Genomic DNA, 18,618 nt, shown 5'->3' on the forward strand with positions numbered 1-18,618 from the left:
AAAACAAATCACATATATTTGGCTGATAACCTCGGTCTCATTGGAGCATATCTTCATGCTCACAATGTAAAATGAAGTGGAAGACCATAAAATATAGTGCTGCAATCCATCAAATAAAAATTAAAACGATACATCCCGAACCATTTCAGGGCAAATGCAGCTCTGCATGTTACTCTGTTGAGGAGTTGTGAGGACTCGTTTTTGTTGACTTGTGTCTACCAAACACCACTCACTGAAATTTCTGTCACACTGTTTGAAGACAGGAAACCAACACATGCAGCTCTCACGCACCACATCAACATAATGAAATTCCATGGCCGGGAATATACAGACCCTCTCACAAACAGGCTCCTGCTTGCACATTGACAGCAGAACAATACGAACAGCTGAGGTAACAGTCACTGAACTTAAATAAATGCATGATGCACAGACTCAAGCATGTCACAAAACTCAGTCCTCCTAAACAATGGACTCCTCCTTAAGAAGACAATAATTTGTTGAAGTTCCCATGGCGTTTTAGGAAAAGCACCTAAAACCTATCTTACCGTTTGCCAATGTAACGCTGGCATTGCCAGTATCCGACCCTCAGAGTTTTCAGCCTTCACCAGATTACATATGGAAACATCCAGTTCATCTCCTTAAACCTGTACAAGATATTAACCAGGGTCTCTGACAGGTAGCCTCTTGTGTAATTACAAGACAAGAAAAGTTTATTTGTATAGCCCATTGTAAAAGTTTCTCTCAAAGGGTTTGATACAAGAAAAGCATAAAAACATCCTGTGCCCTCAGACCCTCACAATGACTGAGAAAAATAGTCCCAAGAAAAACCCCTTGAGAGGATTAAAAAACTCATGACCATGTCTAACTTTACCAAAAGTGCCCAAAGTCTCAACCTGGATGCCAGTAAACAACTTGTATCTGTTACAAGTTGTAATATATATTTTTCATTAGTTAGTTCTGGAAGAAACAAAGAATCTATGTGTATTTGTTTTCAGATGGAGGATTTCAGCATCATCTCGAAAAATGCAGCGCTTGAACCTGTTCTCACGGGCCTGTCAGTGAAAGTTTTTCTTTATAAAGTTGTCTTAAACTCCAAAAGACAGTAAAACATACAGACGAATCTTAGCTGTTCAAAAATGTGACAAAAAAACGTAAGCTATACGTTTCAGCACCAAGGACAGCACCCGCTTCTCCTGCTCCATACAAAGGACAGAGGCACAAAGAACAAGATACAGCTCAGAAAACACACTGACACTGGATATATAATGTGGTTTGGAGAACAATATAAATTATACCAAATACACTGACGGTTCTCCACATAACATGTCATTTAAAAAATATTCGCATGGTTGAGTAAATTAAAAAGTGAACTGAATTAACTGAAAGGGCAACTAAAACGTGAGGCTAAAGGTGGTAATGCTCCATGACGCACATTCATCGTCATTAAGCATTTGGGATGAAATGAAAATAATGACATTTTCTTGAATATGGAATCAGACACGTGAAAAGTGGGTTACTGTTTTAATCCTCGATTAATCCCCGAAAAGTTACCGATGATGCAAGAATATTTTACGCAAAACAGTTAGAATCATAGAGAAATAATAGGGGAATTTCATGTGGCACCTGGTCCTACCTCAGGTGAAGTTGGCTCGGGGGGGGGTTGGTCGTGAGCTCGTGACACTGTTCTACTTGTGGAGATAACCCAAACTTTAAAAGGCTTGCAATGAAGAAAATATAAGGCTAACACCTTTTGTATAGTTTTATTTATGGAGAAACACAGAATTCCTTTGCTGCCGTTTTACTGTAACTATCAGCACCATCATAAAAGTGAATGGTTGCTCTGATCACGCCACAAAACCTGGTGATCAGTGTTTGGGAAATTATAATTAGGTGCTGTGAACACGACTTTATAACCGTCAGTGTTGAAGACATGGTTTGGCTGACAGTGGGTTGGGAGGTCGCGGTGGTAAAAAATAAAAAAAATAAAAAACGTCTGCTGTGGAGATCACCTGCACCTGAACAGGAGCAGCCGTTCATCTCTGTCCTGCAGGAGATCTTCCACCTGGAGGAGGTTTCTGTCTGTGATGTGAAGCTACTGCTCCAGCGGGGCTGTTTCTGTTTAAACAGCTGATTAATGAGCATCTGTCCTATCTGTCTGTGAGTGACAGCGGGGTCGGCCAATCACACGTTAGCAATAAACGACTGAGCCAATCGATGAGCTTGTGGGCGGTCTAAAGGGAAACAAGAGCTTGAGCGGCTGTTTTCTGCTTGGTCCTAGTGCTTGACCAGTCTCTGTTTAATATAGCGGAACATTGTTTTTGGACGGTAAAACTGCAGGGGACCAAGACTACCTTTGAAAGAAGTGCAGGGGACATGTCCCCTGTGTCCACAAGGAAAAAGACAAAGCCATAGCTTTGAATAACGCGGTGTAGATCCATCACCCGACAACAGCGCGACACAAATAAAAAGAGAGAAGTTTCAAGCATGAAATATATCTTATTCTGTTCCTAAATGTATGTCTCTTCAGAGCAGTAGTCGTCTTTGTTGGAGGCTGAAGGGACATAGGGCTGGACGAACCCAATCTGATCATTCGACTTAATAGCTGGTCTATACTGACACCAAGAGTTTGAATGTATCATAGCAATTTTCCATCACTGGTGTGGATTATCTTCTAAATACCTTATCGGATGATTTGGCCATAGTACTTGAATGAATGCTCATCTTAATTGGACTTCACAAAGTGTAATGGGGCACAGAAATATTTACATAATTTCACCTGGATTTAAATGTAGTGGATGGTTGATCTCACATGGATTGAGAAAAGCAAATACAAGCGCTTTGATCAGAGGAAATCCACCGAAAGCTGTTCAAATGAAACCAGAACAACACTCTCCTAATATTATTCTCTGATCACACATGGCGTTATTTAATGTTGAAAGGTAGATGTAAAAATCGAAAATACAAAGCAGGCAGACTAAAGATTAATGTTGCATACAAACACCACTGATCAAACTGACAAAATTATTTAGTCGTTGCACTGTTTCATTGTAATCAATTTTGACTTCACCGAGAATTAAACTAAAGACAAACGAGGGATTAACTCCCTTTAAATATTTACACGTTAATAGCAGTATGTTAGTAGGTAGGAATACTTCTCACTGACTACAAATAAATTAATAAACTTAAGTTCAACTATCGGTGTTGTTTTATTACATAAAATATATAAGTGTACTACACAGCAAAAATTGTATGGGACCCGGTTGTGTAAAGCAAACTAATAGGCTGGGGCGCTCCAGGGGCTCACATCGTGGAGGCATTGTTGAATTAGCCATAAATTTGACTCCGAACTATGGCCATTACAGCATGTCTTTTCATCTGTCTCCACTTCCCCGCGCAAATAGAGAAACGTGGCCCACAAATAACTTTAAAGATAAAGGGGGAAAGACGAAGCATTAAAAAACAACAGCACGACATGAACAAGCGGTAAGTTCAGGACCAAGGACAGCAACACAACGAAAACGCCAGTAGTACTCCAAAGCACAGAGACAACAATGTGTGAACAAATGATATAGTCTGAGAGGGAAAGGTACAAAAGAAGATTAAATCTCTCTTTTAAAAAAAACACACAATTTGACAATTCTGGACAGCATGATGTAAAAACAAATTACCAAAACTAGAAGAAAACTCAGGCTCAGTGTGACTATTTCGTAGGAAATTAAGCTCATGAATTTGCGTTGAAGGTTATTGTTGCATTTTATACGTGAATTAAAATTAAAATGATAAGGCATTAACTGTAGGACAGTGGTGTGAAAATGTTCAACTTCATTCATTCTTACGAAAAGACCAAAAAGGCTGAACTAAGTACTTGTTTTGCTATTGAAGAAATTACTGAGATACAATTAGACGTATAGGTGAAACACGTGACACGTATTCCTACCTCGGGAGAAGCATCACTATCTCCAAACGCATCAGCAAAGTCTGATGGACTTTTCCTCAGAGTCTGGTCAGCAGGAAGTGTGTTGTCATTGTAAGACGTCACGAACTTAAAGTCACTGGTTCTTGAACCTGTTGTCAGGTAGGCGTCATAATTGTAAGTGCTGCGTAAAGTTCCTGTGCCGTCAACATCTGCGTAATTAGGAGGGAGATAAGCGCTGGGGATGGCGACTGCTCCGTCAAACAACAGTCTGGGCTTTCTCCTGCGACAAAACCTCACACCCAGGACGATGATGATGAAAGTCAGAAAAAAGGTGGACACTGACACCAGAGCGATGATCAAGTAAGAGGTCAGTTTGGAGTTCTTCTCGTCATAAGAAATGTCCTTCAGTTCTGGCACCTCAGCCAAGTTATCAGAAATCAGTAAATACATGGAGCAGGTGGCAGACAGAGAGGGCTGTCCGTTATCTTTCACTGCCACAATCAGGTTCTGTTTCATGCTGTCAGACTCAGAAATGTCCCGCTGTGTCCTGATCTCTCCGCTGTGGAGACCAATAGTGAAAAGTCCCGGATCAGTGGATTTGACTATATGATAGGACAGCCAGGCGTTCTGTCCAGAGTCCGCGTCCACTGCTATCACTTTGGACACCAGAGAGCCTCCGTGTGCAGCTTTGGGGACCAGCTCGGTCATGAAGGAGTTGCCCTCCGGGGCGGGGTACAGGATCTGAGGAGAGTTGTCGTTCACATCTGATATGAAAACACTGACGGTCACGTTGCTGCTGAGCGGAGGAGAACCGTTGTCTCTGGCCATCACGTGGACTTTAAAGCTCCTGAACTGTTCATAATCAAACGACCTGACAGCGTGGATCACCCCCGTGTCTCCGTTCACAGACAGATAGGAGGACACCGGGGCACCGTTCACCTCACCAGGTAACAGAGAATAAATCACTGTACCGTTTTGTCTCCAGTCGGGGTCTCGAGCACTAACGGAACATAAAGTGGAGCCAGGTTTGTTATTTTCAGTCACATATGCGCTGTACGACTGTTCCTCAAACACAGGTGGGTTGTCGTTGATGTCAGCTACAGATAACTGAACAGTTTTAGAGGAGGACAGAGGTGGAGAGCCCTCGTCAGTGGCAGTGATTGTAATGTTGTAATCAGACACTAGTTCACGGTCCAGTTGTCCTGTGGTCACCAGAGAATAATAGTTTTTAATAGAAGGAACCAACTTAAAAGGAACATTTTGCTGAATGGAGCAGCGGACCTGTCTGTTATTGTCAGAGTCTCTGTCCTGCACATTAATGATGCCCACCTCTGTACCAGGTGACACGTTCTCAGGTATGGGATTAGACAGTGATTTTAAGTATATGACCGGGGCATTGTCATTCACATCAGTGATATCAATAATCACTTTTGCTTCTGAAGAGAGCCCATAACCGTCTTTGGCCCCAACAAACACCTCATACTTAGATCCCTCTTCATAGTCTAAGTCACCTGTCACACTGATTTCTCCTGTTTTCTCATCCAGAGAAAAAAGCTGTCGTGATTTATCAGATACTGAACTAAATTCATATGTAACCTCTCCATTAACACCCTCATCTGCATCTGTAGCACTTACAGTGATAACTTTCGTTTTCAAAGGTGAGTCTTCTGGTAAAGAAGCTGTATATACGGCCTCAGTAAATACTGGGGCATTATCATTTGCATCAAGTACAATGACGTGTATGACGACAGTTCCGGATCTCTGAGGAGAACCACCATCTACAGCGGTCAGCAATAATTTCATCTCCTGCTGCTCCTCTCGGTCTAACTCCTTGTCTAAAACCAACTCACCGTATTTACTACCAGCACTTGTCGTCTGGATACTGAACACAAAGTGCGGGTTTTGTTGAAGAACGTAGTTTTCTACAGAATTTTTGCCTATGTCTGCGTCGCGGGCGGCATTAATACGATACCTAGCACCTTTATCAGCTGACTCTCCGATTTCCAGCTTTATGATATCCTTTGGAAAAACTGGTGCATTGTCGTTGACGTCCTGCACCTGCAGAGACAAACGGTGCAACTCCAGTGGATTTTCTAAAAGCAAGTCAAATTTGAGAACACACGACGGCTTTTCTCCACAATGTTCCTCTCTGTCTATTCTGTCCGCCACCAATAAATCCCCATTTCGTAGATTTATCCCGCAATACTGTCTGTCGCTTCCCTCCATGTCAACACGAGCTTTGCGAGCAGATAGTCTGCCCACCTCCAGCCCGAGATCCTTGGCGATATTTCCAATAACAAATCCGCGCTTCAGCTCCTCCTGCACCGAATAGCTTAAATCTCCATGAGCATGGTGCACCACAATAAGGAAAAAGACAAAGCCACAGCTTTGAATAACGCGCTGTAGATCCATCACCCGACAACAGCGCGACACAAAAAGAGAGAAGTTTCAAGAACGAAATATATCTTATTCAGTTCCTAAATATATGTCTCTTCAGAGCATTAGCCGTCTTTGTTGAAGGCTGAAGGGATACAGGACTGGACGATCCCAATCCTGGTGGTGTGCAAAAATGGCTGATCATTCGACTTAATACCTGGTCTATACTGACACCAAGAGTTTGAATGCATTATAGCAATTTTCTATTAGTGGTGCAGATCATCTTCTTAATACCTTATCGTATAATTTGTCCATATGAAAGCTTTTTTTAATGGGACTTAATTAAGTACAATGAGTCACATCAATATTATTGACATTATTTCAGCTTGATTTAAGTGAAGTGGATGTTTGATCTCACCGGCATTGAGAAAAGCAATTACAAGCGCTTCCATCAGAGGAGATCCACCGAAAGCTTTTCATAATGTATGAGATCATTTCCCAAAATGTTAAACTTTTGATCACATGTGAAGTTATTTAACATTAAAATGCAAATATGTGTAGATCTACTACAAACTCACCTCGCTCCCTCTCTTACAAAAATACAACATATTTTCAAACAGTCAAGTTTGTCGCGCGACTTTACGCAAAGACCACCTGGATTACAACGTAGGTAGACCAATGATTAATGTTGCATACAAAGACCACTGATTAAACCTACAACATTCATTACACGTTGTACTGTTTTGGTTTAATCAATTTTGACTGCACCTAGAATTAAACTCAAGACATAAGAGGGATTAACTTCTTACATATATTTGCACGTTAATGGTAGGAAGTTACTGGGTCCTTACAAACAAGGAACACTGACTACAAACAATTTCAGTTCAACTGCCGGTGTTATTTTACTGCATAAAAATGTATCAGTGTACAACACAGAAAATACTTTATGGCACCCGGGTGCGTAAAGTGAAACCAATAGGCTGAGGCGCTCCAGTGGCTCACCGTGGAGCGCGCACCATGTAGGCCAGCCATGGTTGCATTACCCACGGGTCGACTCCGAACTAAGGCGCCTCTCCTCACTCAACTAACTGTCCCATCACTTTCCTGTCCAAATATGAAAAATGGCCCACACACACCTTCAAATATGAAAGAGAAATAACATAGCATGTGATTTGAATCGTTTGACTGCGAATTGCTAAAAAAAAAAAAAAAAAAAAAGCAGCACACATCACAGGCACAAGCGGTGAGTTCAGGACCAAGGACAGCGACACAAAGAAAACGCCGCAGGACCGTTCGAAATCAAAGAGACACCGATCTGAACAAATTATACTGCGAGGGGAAAATGTGCAAAAAATGATTTAAACTCTCAAAAATAAACTGAATTTTACAATTCTGCACACTATAGAGAAAAAAGAATCACCAAAACTAGAGGAAAAGTATAATGATGATCGAAGTATTTTTTTCGCTCTGCGGTGTAATATCAGCCTTGGTGTGACAATTTCCTAAGAAATAAAGCTTATGAATTTGCCTTGAAGGTTGTTGTTGCATGTTATACGTTAATTAAAACTAAAAAGATCAAGCGTCAGACGTGTGAAAAATGCTTATGTTCCTACCTCGGGAGAAGCATCACTATCTCCAAACGCATCAGCAAAGTCTGATGGACTTTTCCTCAGAGTCTGGTCAGCAGGAAGTGTGTTGTCATTGTAAGACGTCACGAACTTAAAGTCACTGGTTCTAGAACCTGTTGTCAGGTAGGCGTCATAATTGTAAGTGCTGCGTAAAGTTCCTGTGCCGTCAACATCTGCGTAATTAGGAGGGAGATAAGCGCTGGGGATGGCGACTGCTCCGTCAAACAACAGTCTGGGCTTTCTCCTGCGACAAAACCTCACACCCAGGACGATGATGATGAAAGTCAGGAAAAAGGTGGACACTGACACCAGAGCGATGATCAGGTAAGAGGTCAGTTTGGAGTTCTTCTCGTCATAAGAAATATCCTTCAGTTCTGGCACCTCAGCCAAGTTATCAGAAATCAGTAAATACATGGAGCAGGTGGCAGACAGAGAGGGCTGTCCGTTATCTTTCACTGCCACAATCAGGTTCTGTTTCATGCTGTCAGACTCAGAAATGTCCCGCTGTGTCCTGATCTCTCCGCTGTGGAGACCAATAGTGAAAAGTCCCGGATCAGTGGATTTGACTATATGATAGGACAGCCAGGCGTTCTGTCCAGAGTCCGCGTCCACTGCTATCACTTTGGACACCAGAGAGCCTCCGTGTGCAGCTTTGGGGACCAGCTCGGTCATGAAGGAGTTGCCCTCCGGGGCGGGGTACAGGATCTGAGGAGAGTTGTCGTTCACATCTGATATGAAAACACTGACGGTCACGTTGCTGCTGAGCGGAGGAGAACCGTTGTCTCTGGCCATCACGTGGACTTTAAAGCTCCTGAACTGTTCATAATCAAACGACCTGACAGCGTGGATCACCCCCGTGTCTCCGTTAACAGACAGATAGGAGGACACCGGGGCACCGTTCACCTCACCAGGTAACAGAGAATAAATCACTGTACCGTTTTGTCTCCAGTCGGGGTCTCGAGCACTAACGGAACATAAAGTGGAGCCAGGTTTGTTATTTTCAGTCACATATGCGCTGTACGACTGTTCCTCAAACACAGGTGGGTTGTCGTTGATGTCAGCTACAGATAACTGAACAGTTTTAGAGGAGGACAGAGGTGGAGAGCCCTCGTCAGTGGCAGTGATTGTAATGTTGTAATCAGACACTAGTTCACGGTCCAGTTGTCCTGTGGTCACCAGAGAATAATAGTTTTTAATTGAAGGAACCAACTTAAAAGGAACATTTTGCTGAATGGAGCAGCGGACCTGTTTGTTATTGTCTGAGTCTCTGTCCTGCACATTAATGATGCCCACCTCTGTACCAGGTGACACGTTCTCAGGTATGGGGTTAGACAGTGATTTTAGTTGTATCACTGGAGCATTATCATTTGTATCCGTAATTTCAATCATTAACGTAGCATATGAGACTAAACCCAGACCATCTTTGGCGCTGATCTGCAGATCATATGATGATACTTTCTCATAATCAATAGATCCAGCGACTCTCACCTCTCCCGACTTCGGGTGTAAAGAAAATGCATTGCTAGTTTCACCTGAAACATGGTCAAATCCATAAGTAACTTCACCGTTGACTCCCTCGTCTGCATCAGTTGCACTCACTGTGACCACCAACGTATCTAGAGGAGAGTTTTCAGGCAGACTGGCTTTATAAACCGTCTGGCTAAACACTGGTACATTATCATTAGCATCCAGGACAGTGACGTGTATGGCTACAGTGCCTGATCTCTGAGGAGAGCCGCCATCAAATGCGGTAAGCAATAATATGATCTCGTTTTTGTCTTCTCTGTCTAATTCTCTCTCTAAAACTAACTCACAATATTTTCTTCCGCCTGCCTTTGTGTTTACCTCTAATTTAAAGTGGCCATTCTCCTGAAGTGTGTAACTCTGAACAGCATTTTCTCCAATGTCAGCATCATGCGCCTCTCCTAAAAGGAACCGTGCACCCTTAACTGCTGATTCCTGAATTTCAATTCTGAGTGAATCCTCGTTAAACTGTGGCGAATTATCATTAATATCTTGAACACGGATGCTTATACGGTGTAGCTCTAATGGATTTTCCAATACGAGTTCCTGTTTCACAACACACGAGGCCTTTTTCGCACAAAGCCCTTCTCTGTCGATCCTTTCTTGTACAATCAAGTCTCCGGTATTGAGATTTACACCGCAGTACTGAACGTTGTCGTCCTCTGTATCGATACGAGCCTTTCGAGCAGACAGCCTGCTCAAATCAAGTCCAACATCCTTAGCGATATTTCCAATCACAGATCCACGTTTCATCTCCTCCAGAACAGAATAGCTAACGTCTCCATGAACAAGATGAAAGGCAAGAAAAATGAATGCAAGGCCGAAGTCCAGCGCGATTCCGTTATGTCCCATTGTTCCTTATAGTGAAAAAAGACCACTTCAGCAACAAAGCGGCCTATATACTGTAGCAATACGTCAAAACAGTGATTCTCTCACGAAGCGCTCATGTAAACTGTAGCACAATAGCAGAATCGGGGTTTGAAATCGTTGACAGTGAAGGGTGGAGAATGATCAAGCCTTCTCGTTTTTTGGTGCACACTGACACCATGAGAGTTATTTTGGTATGACAAGGCAATGTATTATTTATTTTTGAAACATTCAATATACCGGTCGAAAGAATCCTGTTCATCAACACAGGACCAACAATGAAATTATTTACTTTAAGGAAACATGTTTTACACTTGTAAAGCAAGAGATGTTTCAAACTGTTTAAATCCACATAAATGTATTTTGTATCTCAGATACGTGTTTCAAATTGCCTAATATGTAAAAATGTAAAAACCACAGGGAATGAGAAGGCAACACTGTGGAAATATTTCCATTGATCTCTCGTATTTTCACTACTTCAAATGGTAAACGGTCCAGTCAACAGAGTAAGTACAGCGTAGCCATGCAGCCTACAACAAAAACTTTCGAAACTGTTTTTTCTGCAGGTCAAAATAACATGGGGGAAAAAAGTTATACAAATATTTTTTTTATTGGTAGGATTGGGACTTCATTTGACTGTTGACTTAATTCTTTACGATTAAAACCATATCACCAACAGACAAATACCGCGAGTTCATACCTCACAGTTACACGCAGATAGTATATATATTTGGAATGATGACATCCATTCAATAATTTTGAAACGCCAGAAATGTATTTCACTCCAATGAAAACACTCTGTGGATACTTAGATCTACTTCAGTACGTCTCAAAACGTTACTTTAATTGTTTCTGTAGTAAACACCAGCTACAAAGGGCGATTAAAAAAAGGCTCACAACATGGCAATATCATTCACGACTGACCAACAGCTGTAACAAAGCCAAATGAAACAGAACTGTCATTTCAGCTGCTCAGCTGGAAATATTAACACCCACCAAACAAGAGACTGTGCGAGTTTCACCAAATGAAACAATCTTTCTGTGACACTCGCGGACAAATAATGACTGGCCTTTTCTTTTCATTTAGAGTGTGCGCATATTTATCAATGGTAACAGACGTTTAAATAGTGAATTACATGTTTGACAGAACTATCCACACCAGCGAGGACAATGTAAACGGAATTGCAGGGTTAAAAAGACGTGCATCTTACTTGATGGCTGTGTTGTAAGGCCGTGTCCCTTTGATAAAAATAACTATAATGCTTATGTGAGGATCCTTAATAAATAACTAAGATAATAATAACAAATAAAAGGTGATATTTAAGACAGTTAATATCAAAATCTAGACTGTGTCCATGGGGGAGAAATACATTCCGGGCGTTTCAAAATTGTTAAACGAAAATACAGTATATCTCTGTGTGTAACTGTGATGTATGAACTCATGGTATAAGTCTGTTGGTGATATGATTTTAATCGTAAAGACTTAAGTCAAGAGTCTTTGTGAGGATCATTTAATAAATAACTAAAATAATTAGGTGATATTTAAGACAGTTAATATCAAAATCTATTTATTCGTGGGAGAGAAATCAAGCACGTTCAGTACAGACAATATCTAAAGAATTGTACTGAAATAAAACTCAAAAAGAAAAGTATTAGGATCGAATCAAGATAATGAAACTATTATATATGCTACAAAAGAAATCGGAGGCTCTGCCAGAGTTAACCACCAAAGAGTTAGGCAGAGGAAACATGGTTTACTTCAAATATTTTTCGAATGATGATGACAAAGAGCAATCAAGAGAGCAGCGAATACCAGAGAACGAGCCTTGAGGTCATGACCCGTAGAATACAAATAGAAAATTTCTCCGTACCTCAGGAGAAGCATCGCAATCTCCAAATGCGTCAGCGAAGTCTGATGGACTTTTCCTCAGTGTCTGGTCAGCAGGAAGTGTGTTGTCGTTGTAAGACGTCACGAACTTAAAGTCACTGGTTCTTGAACCTGTTGTCAGGTAGGCGTCATAATTGTAAGTGCTGCGTAAAGTTCCTGTGCCGTCAACATCTGCGTAATTAGGGGGGAGATAAGCGCTGGGGATGGCGACTGCTCCGTCAAACAACAGTCTGGGCTTTCTCCTGCGACAAAACCTCACACCCAGGACGATGATGATGAAAGTCAGGAAAAAGGTGGACACTGATACCAGAGCGATGATCAGGTAAGAGGTCAGTTTGGAGTTCTTCTCATCATAAGAAATATCCTTCAGTTCTGGCACCTCAGCCAAGTTATCAGAAATCAGTAAATACATGGAGCAGGTGGCAGACAGAGAGGGCTGTCCGTTATCTTTCACTGCCACAATCAGGTTCTGTTTCATGCTGTCAGACTCAGAAATGTCCCGCTGTGTCCTGATCTCTCCGCTGTGGAGACCAATAGTGAAAAGTCCCGGATCAGTGGATTTGACTATATGATAGGACAGCCAGGCGTTCTGTCCAGAGTCCGCGTCCACTGCTATCACTTTGGACACCAGAGAGCCTCCGTGTGCAGCTTTGGGGACCAGCTCGGTCATGAAGGAGTTGCCCTCCGGGGCGGGGTACAGGATCTGAGGAGAGTTGTCGTTCACATCTGATATGAAAAACACGGACGGTCACGTTGCTGCTGTGCGGAGGAGAACCGTTGTCTCTGGCCATCACGTGGACTTTAAAGCTCCTGAACTGTTCATAATCAAACGACCTGACAGCGTGGATCACCCCCGTGTCTCCGTTAACAGACAGAATAGGAGGACACCGGGCACCGTTCACCTCACCAGGTAACAGAGAATAAATCACTGTACCGTTTTGTCTCCAGTCGGGGTCTCGAGCACTAACGGAACATAAAGTGGAGCCAGGTTTGTTATTTTCAGTCACATATGCGCTGTACGACTGTTCCTCAAACACAGGTGGGTTGTCGTTGATGTCAGCTACAGATAACTGAACAGTTTTAGAGGAGGACAGAGGTGGAGAGCCCTCGTCAGTAGCAGTGATTGTAATGTTGTAATCAGACACTAGTTCACGGTCCAGTTGTCCTGTGGTCACCAGAGAATAATAGTTTTTAATTGAAGGAACCAACTTAAAAGGAACATTTTGCTGAATGGAGCAGCGGACCTGTCTGTTATTCTCCGAGTCTCTGTCTTGCACGTTAATGATGCCCACCTCTGTACCAGGTGACACGTTCTCAGGTATGGAGTTAGATAGTGATTTTATATGAATAGCTGGAGCATTATCATTTGTATCCGTAACTTCAACTATCAGCGTTGTATATGACGCTGATCCAAGACCATCCTTGGCACTGATCTGCATTTCAAAGGAAGATTCTTTCTCATGGTCAATTGCTCCTGCCACTCTAACTTCCCCGGTTTTAGGGTTTAAAGAGAAAACTTGGTTTTCATCTGAAACACGGTCAAATCCGTAAGTAACTTCACCATTGATTCCCTCATCTGCATCAGTTGCACTCACTGTGATCACCAACGTATCTAGAGGAGAGTTTTCAGGCAGACTGGCTTTATAAACGGTCTGGCTAAACACTGGTACATTATCATTAGCATCCAGCACAGTGACGTGTATGGCTACAGTACCTGATCTCTGAGGAGAGCCGCCATCAAATGCTGTAAGCAGTAGCATAATCTCATTTTTGTCTTCTCTGTCTAATTCCTTGTCTAAAACTAGCTCTCCATATTTTCTCCCACCACCTTTTGACTTAACGTTTAGTTTGAAATGATCATTCTCCTGAAGTGAGTAGCCCTGAACAGCATTTTCTCCGATGTCTCCGTCGTGCGCTTCATCCAACAGAAAACGCGAGCCCTTGTCTGCAGATTCTCGAATTTCAATCTTTAGTGAATCTTCTTTAAATTGTGGTGAAATTAGCTCATTAAATATCTGTTGGACGCGGGAGGATACATGATACGATGCATGACTCTAAGGGAATTTTCCAGGTACAGTGTTCCTGTTGTCAAAGGACGCATGCTTGGCTCTTTTCGCACAATGCCCTTCTCTATCAATCCTTTCTTGAAATCAATCATAGTCGCCGGTTATTCAGATTTACACCATCAGTACTTCACAACTGTGTCCTCTGTATCAATTCGGGCTTTGCGAGCGGATAGCCTGCCCAGATCAATTCCCAGATCCTTTGCAATATTTCCGATAATAGATCCACGCTTCATTTCTTCCGGGATAGAGTAGCTCACGTCTCCATAGACGGGGAGGAGAGCAAACCAAATGAGAACAAGGCCGCAGTAAATGTCAAATCTGCTGTATTCCATTGTTACTGGAAAACACGTACATTGAATGTGTCACCAAGCAAGTTAATAGATCACCAATACATCCGTGAATTCTTCCTAAAAACAAACAACGCCACAACACGAAGCGATTTCTGACAACTGCGGCAGAAGAGCAGAGCCTGGTTTTAAATTCGTTGACACTGAAGGGTGGAGAATGGCTGATACTTCTTGTTCACTGGTACACACTGACACCATGAGTATTTCATAGGTATAACAGGATGATGATTCTTTTTTTCTGTGTATATTTCAAAAGCTAGACTCCTTCAGTGAATGCTGACTGCCAAAACAAATACAAGATATTTGCTGTCTGACGCACTTTGTGGAGAAAAGCTTAAAAACATGAAATTGATGTAATTGTGCCTGTAATCATATATCAACACTTCACGAGAAAGGATATCCAAAAGTCACGTGTTCCTCCATGGTGAAAAGTTAATCAAATATCTTCCGTCTTTGCGCATTGGCCTCAGACTTTTATAAATGTCCCGGTGAAAGTGTGCTTCCATTCATGCCAAAGAATAACTTGATCTTAATGGAGTATAATTGAGATCGATTTCCCCGCTGACTCATTACAACTCAGAAAACGTATCCAAAATGTATTTCAATATGTGCGTCAATAAACGTTGATCAGGTATGGCTTGGATTCAGGCGTATTTTAAAACATAGTGAATGCTGATGCACTGCACCATATCTCATTAATGCTTGGCACACGTTCATTGATTTGAATTCATTTTTCATTATTGTATATTATCGTAAAGGTTTGTATTTACAACTTTAAAAAAAAAATCTTACAGTGACAACAGCTTAGACCAAGAACATATTAATAGAATACCATGAAAACAGGAAATCCGACGAGGAAAAAAGCAGCGTCAAAACTTTAAAATAGTAAAACGTTATTTGTAAGCAAATAGCAGCTGGGGACGAAAACGGCATTAAACATGGGAGTGACTTGACTTGAAAACTGCACTAGAAAACGAGAAAAAATTCAGCACCAAGGACAGAGACGTAAAAACATAGATTCAATACTTTTCTTCACCAGAGCAATGCATTAATGTCACAAAAGACAGCAAATTAACTTGATGAAGGCTTCAGAGGGAGAGTCTAACCCTAACAAAATAAAATAAACGTGAACATTTGAGCATTTGATAGGTTAAATGTTTTACTTCATTTGTGAATTAACACAGAATGTCTCAGGAAGGAAATGTGACAATGTACCGAAATTTCAAACCGAAAATATCCATTAAGTGCGCCATGAATCTCCACTAAAAATGAGGCTAGCCCCTCAACCAGGGTAAGCAAAATACAAATATACGTTTTTCACAACACTGAGGTTACTCATATGTAAAGTTTCCCTACCTCGGGAGACGCATCGCAGTCGCCAAACACTTCAGCGAAGTCTGATGGACTTTTCCTCAGAGTCTGGTCAGCAGGAAGTGTGTTGTCATTGTAAGACGTCACGAACTTAAAGTCACTGGTTCTTGAACCTGTTGTCAGGTAGGCGGTCATATTTTTAAAGTGCTGCGCTTCAAAGTTCCTGTGCCGTCATACATCTGCGTTTTTAGGAGGGAGGATAAAGCGTGGGGGATGGCGACTGCTCCGTCAAACAACAGTCTGGGCTTTCTCCTGCGGAAAAAACCTTCCACACCCATGACGATGATGATGAAAGTCAGGAAAAAGGTGGACACTGACAACCAGAGCGTATGAAACTGTAAGAGAGTCAGTTGGGAGTTCTTCTCATCATAAGAAAATGTCCTTCAGTTCTGGCAACCTCAGCCGAGTTATCAGACATCAGTAAATACATGGAGCAGGTGGCAGACAGAGAGGGGCTGTCCGTTATCTTTTCACTGCCACAATCAGGTTCTGTTTCATGCTGTCAGACTCAGACGATGTCCCGCTTGTGTCCTGATCTCTCCGCTGTGGAGGACCAATAGTGAAAAAGTCACGGTTCAGTGGATTTGGACTATATGATAGGACTGCCAGGCGTTCTGTCCTGAGTCCGCGTCCACTGGCTGCTATCACCTTTGGACACCAGAGAGTCATTCCGTGTGCTGCTTTGGGGACAGCTCGGTCATGAAGGAGTTGCCTCCGGGGCGGCGGTACAGGATCTGAGGAGAGTTGTCGTTTACATCTGATATGAAAACACTGACGGGCACGTTGCTGCTGAGCGGAGGAGTACGGTTGTTCTCTGGCCATCTACGTGGTACTTTAATAGCTCCTGAACTGTTCATAATCAAACGACCTGACAGCGTGGATCACCCCCGTGTCTCACGTTAACAGACAGATAGGAGGACACCGGGGCACCGTTCACCTCACCAGGTAACAGAGAAATAATCACTGTACCGTTTTGTCCTCCATTCGGGGGTCTTCGAGCACTACACGGAACTTTAAGTGGAGCCAGGTTTGTTATTTTCAGTCACATATGCGCTGTACGATGTTCCTCAAACACTGCGTGGGTTGTCGTTGAATGTCAGCTACAGATAACTGAACAGTTTTAGAGGAGGACAGAGGTGGAGAGCCCTCGTCTTAGTTGGCAGTGTTTGTAATGTTGTAATTGACACTAGTTCACGGTCCAGTATGTTCCTTGTGGTCCACCAGAGAATAATAGTTTTTAATAGAAGGAACCAACTTAAAAGGAACATTTTGCTGAATGGAGCAGCGGACCTGTTTGTTATTCTCTGAGTCTCTGTCCTGCACATTAATGATGCCCACCTCTGTACCAGGTGACACGTTCTCAGGTATAGGATTAGACAATGATTTAAGATTTATCACAGGGGCATTATCATTTATATCAGTAACATCAACTTTAACTTTAGCGTACGAGGTTAGCCCTAAACCATCTTTAGCTTGAACTCTCATGTCAAAAGATCTAATTTTTTCAAAGTCAATTACACCAGTAACTTTAATTTCTCCCGTTTTAGGATCAATTGAAAACACATTTACATCAATGTCAGAAACGTGACCAAACTGATAGGTCACGTCTCCATTCACCCCTTCATCTGCATCAGTAGCACTGACTTTAATTACGATGGTATCAGGAGGAGAGTTTTCAGGCAGACTGGCTTTATAAACGGCCTGGCTAAACACTGGAGCGTTATCATTAGCATCCAGCACAGTGACGTGTATGACTACGGTACCTGATCTCTGAGGAGAGCCACCATCTAGAGCTGTGAGAAGCAAATTCAGCTCCTTTTGTTTCTCTCGATCAAGTTTATTTTCTAATACGAGTTCAACCTTGTTATTGTCAACCGCGAGAATAAAGTTGTCGTTCTTTTGCAGGTTATATCTCTGAACCGCATTTTGACCTATATCTGCGTCGTGGGCCTCCTCGATGGAGAAGCGGTTACCTTTCTCAGCTGACTCACTTATTTCCATTTCAATCAAACTGTCTCTGAATTTGGGCGAGTTGTCGTTCACGTCTTGAATATGAAGACTTACTCGATGAAGCTCCAAAGGATTTTCTAACACCAAATCTATTTTTACAACACATGATGGTTTCTCGCCACAAATGCTCTCTCTGTCAATTCTTTCCATTGTGATCAGATCGCCGGTACTTAGATTAATGTCACAGCACCGCTCATGTGTCTCATCAAAATCTACACGGGCATTTCGGGAAGACAGGGTCCTCAGATCAAGACCGAGATCCTTTGCAATATTTCCAATAACAGAACCTCGTTTCATCTTTTCTGGCAACAGAAAAAACTATAAGGTCTACCTAAACGGGACGGCAGCGTTACAAGGAAGGAAGCAAACAAAAAAAAATCCATTCGGCAGCGCTGAAAATCCTTTGTCTCCCATTTCTGACACAAAAGACGTCTCTCCCCTTTTACAACCTATTCTGTCAGTTGCGATATTAAATAAACCTGTCCAAAAGTCAGTAAACGCAGCCATTTACAGCAGTGTACACGATCAAATGGCGATAGGAAAAATTTATCAGCATCTCTGAAATAACCTAGTACTGATATCTATTGCCAGTAATAGTGGGTGGAGTAATGCGAGTTTATTTTCT

The 18,618-nt window shown here is 42.2% G+C and overlaps 2 protein-coding genes and 2 pseudogenes across 7 annotated transcripts in view; all 4 read right to left on the minus strand.

The window, feature by feature from the left end:
• Window positions 1–18,618, minus strand: part of LOC146979773 (protocadherin gamma-C5-like) — a 298,812-nt gene that overhangs the window by 274,048 nt on the left and 6,146 nt on the right. Inside the window, exon 1 of one of the 6 annotated variants that reach the window (XM_085789814.1) lies at window positions 3,938–6,452. The exons of 3 other annotated variants lie outside the window; for them this stretch is intronic. In XM_085789814.1, the coding sequence (XP_085645940.1) occupies window positions 3,938–6,328 (2,391 nt within the window). In that variant the 5' untranslated portion in view covers window positions 6,329–6,452. Of the gene's footprint in view, window positions 1–3,937; window positions 6,453–18,618 lie in introns of those variants that run through there. 2 more of the 6 variants (XM_085789825.1, XM_085789826.1) reach the window with 2 other exon arrangements.
• On the minus strand, window positions 7,894–10,360 carry LOC146979822 (protocadherin beta-15-like). The gene has a single exon (XM_085788856.1). The coding sequence runs from the start codon at window positions 10,294–10,296 to the stop codon at window positions 7,894–7,896; it is 2,403 nt and encodes an 800-aa protein (XP_085644982.1). The 5' UTR covers window positions 10,297–10,360.
• Window positions 12,144–14,745, minus strand: LOC146979823 (protocadherin beta-15-like; annotated as a pseudogene).
• LOC146979824 (uncharacterized) overlaps window positions 15,948–18,618 on the minus strand; it is a 5,037-nt pseudogene continuing 2,366 nt past the window's right edge.

The sequence above is a fragment of the Trachurus japonicus genome, chromosome 10 (genome assembly GCF_045865225.1).
Source record: "Trachurus japonicus isolate A0001 chromosome 10, Traja_1.0".
In the NCBI taxonomy this organism is placed as follows: domain Eukaryota; kingdom Metazoa; phylum Chordata; class Actinopteri; order Carangiformes; family Carangidae; genus Trachurus; species Trachurus japonicus.

Bases quoted from the DNA above. Each gene is read 5' to 3' on its own strand.
- LOC146979822 (XM_085788856.1), bottom strand. From the start codon at position 10,296: ATGGGACATAACGGAATCGCGCTGGACTTCGGCCTTGCATTCATTTTT.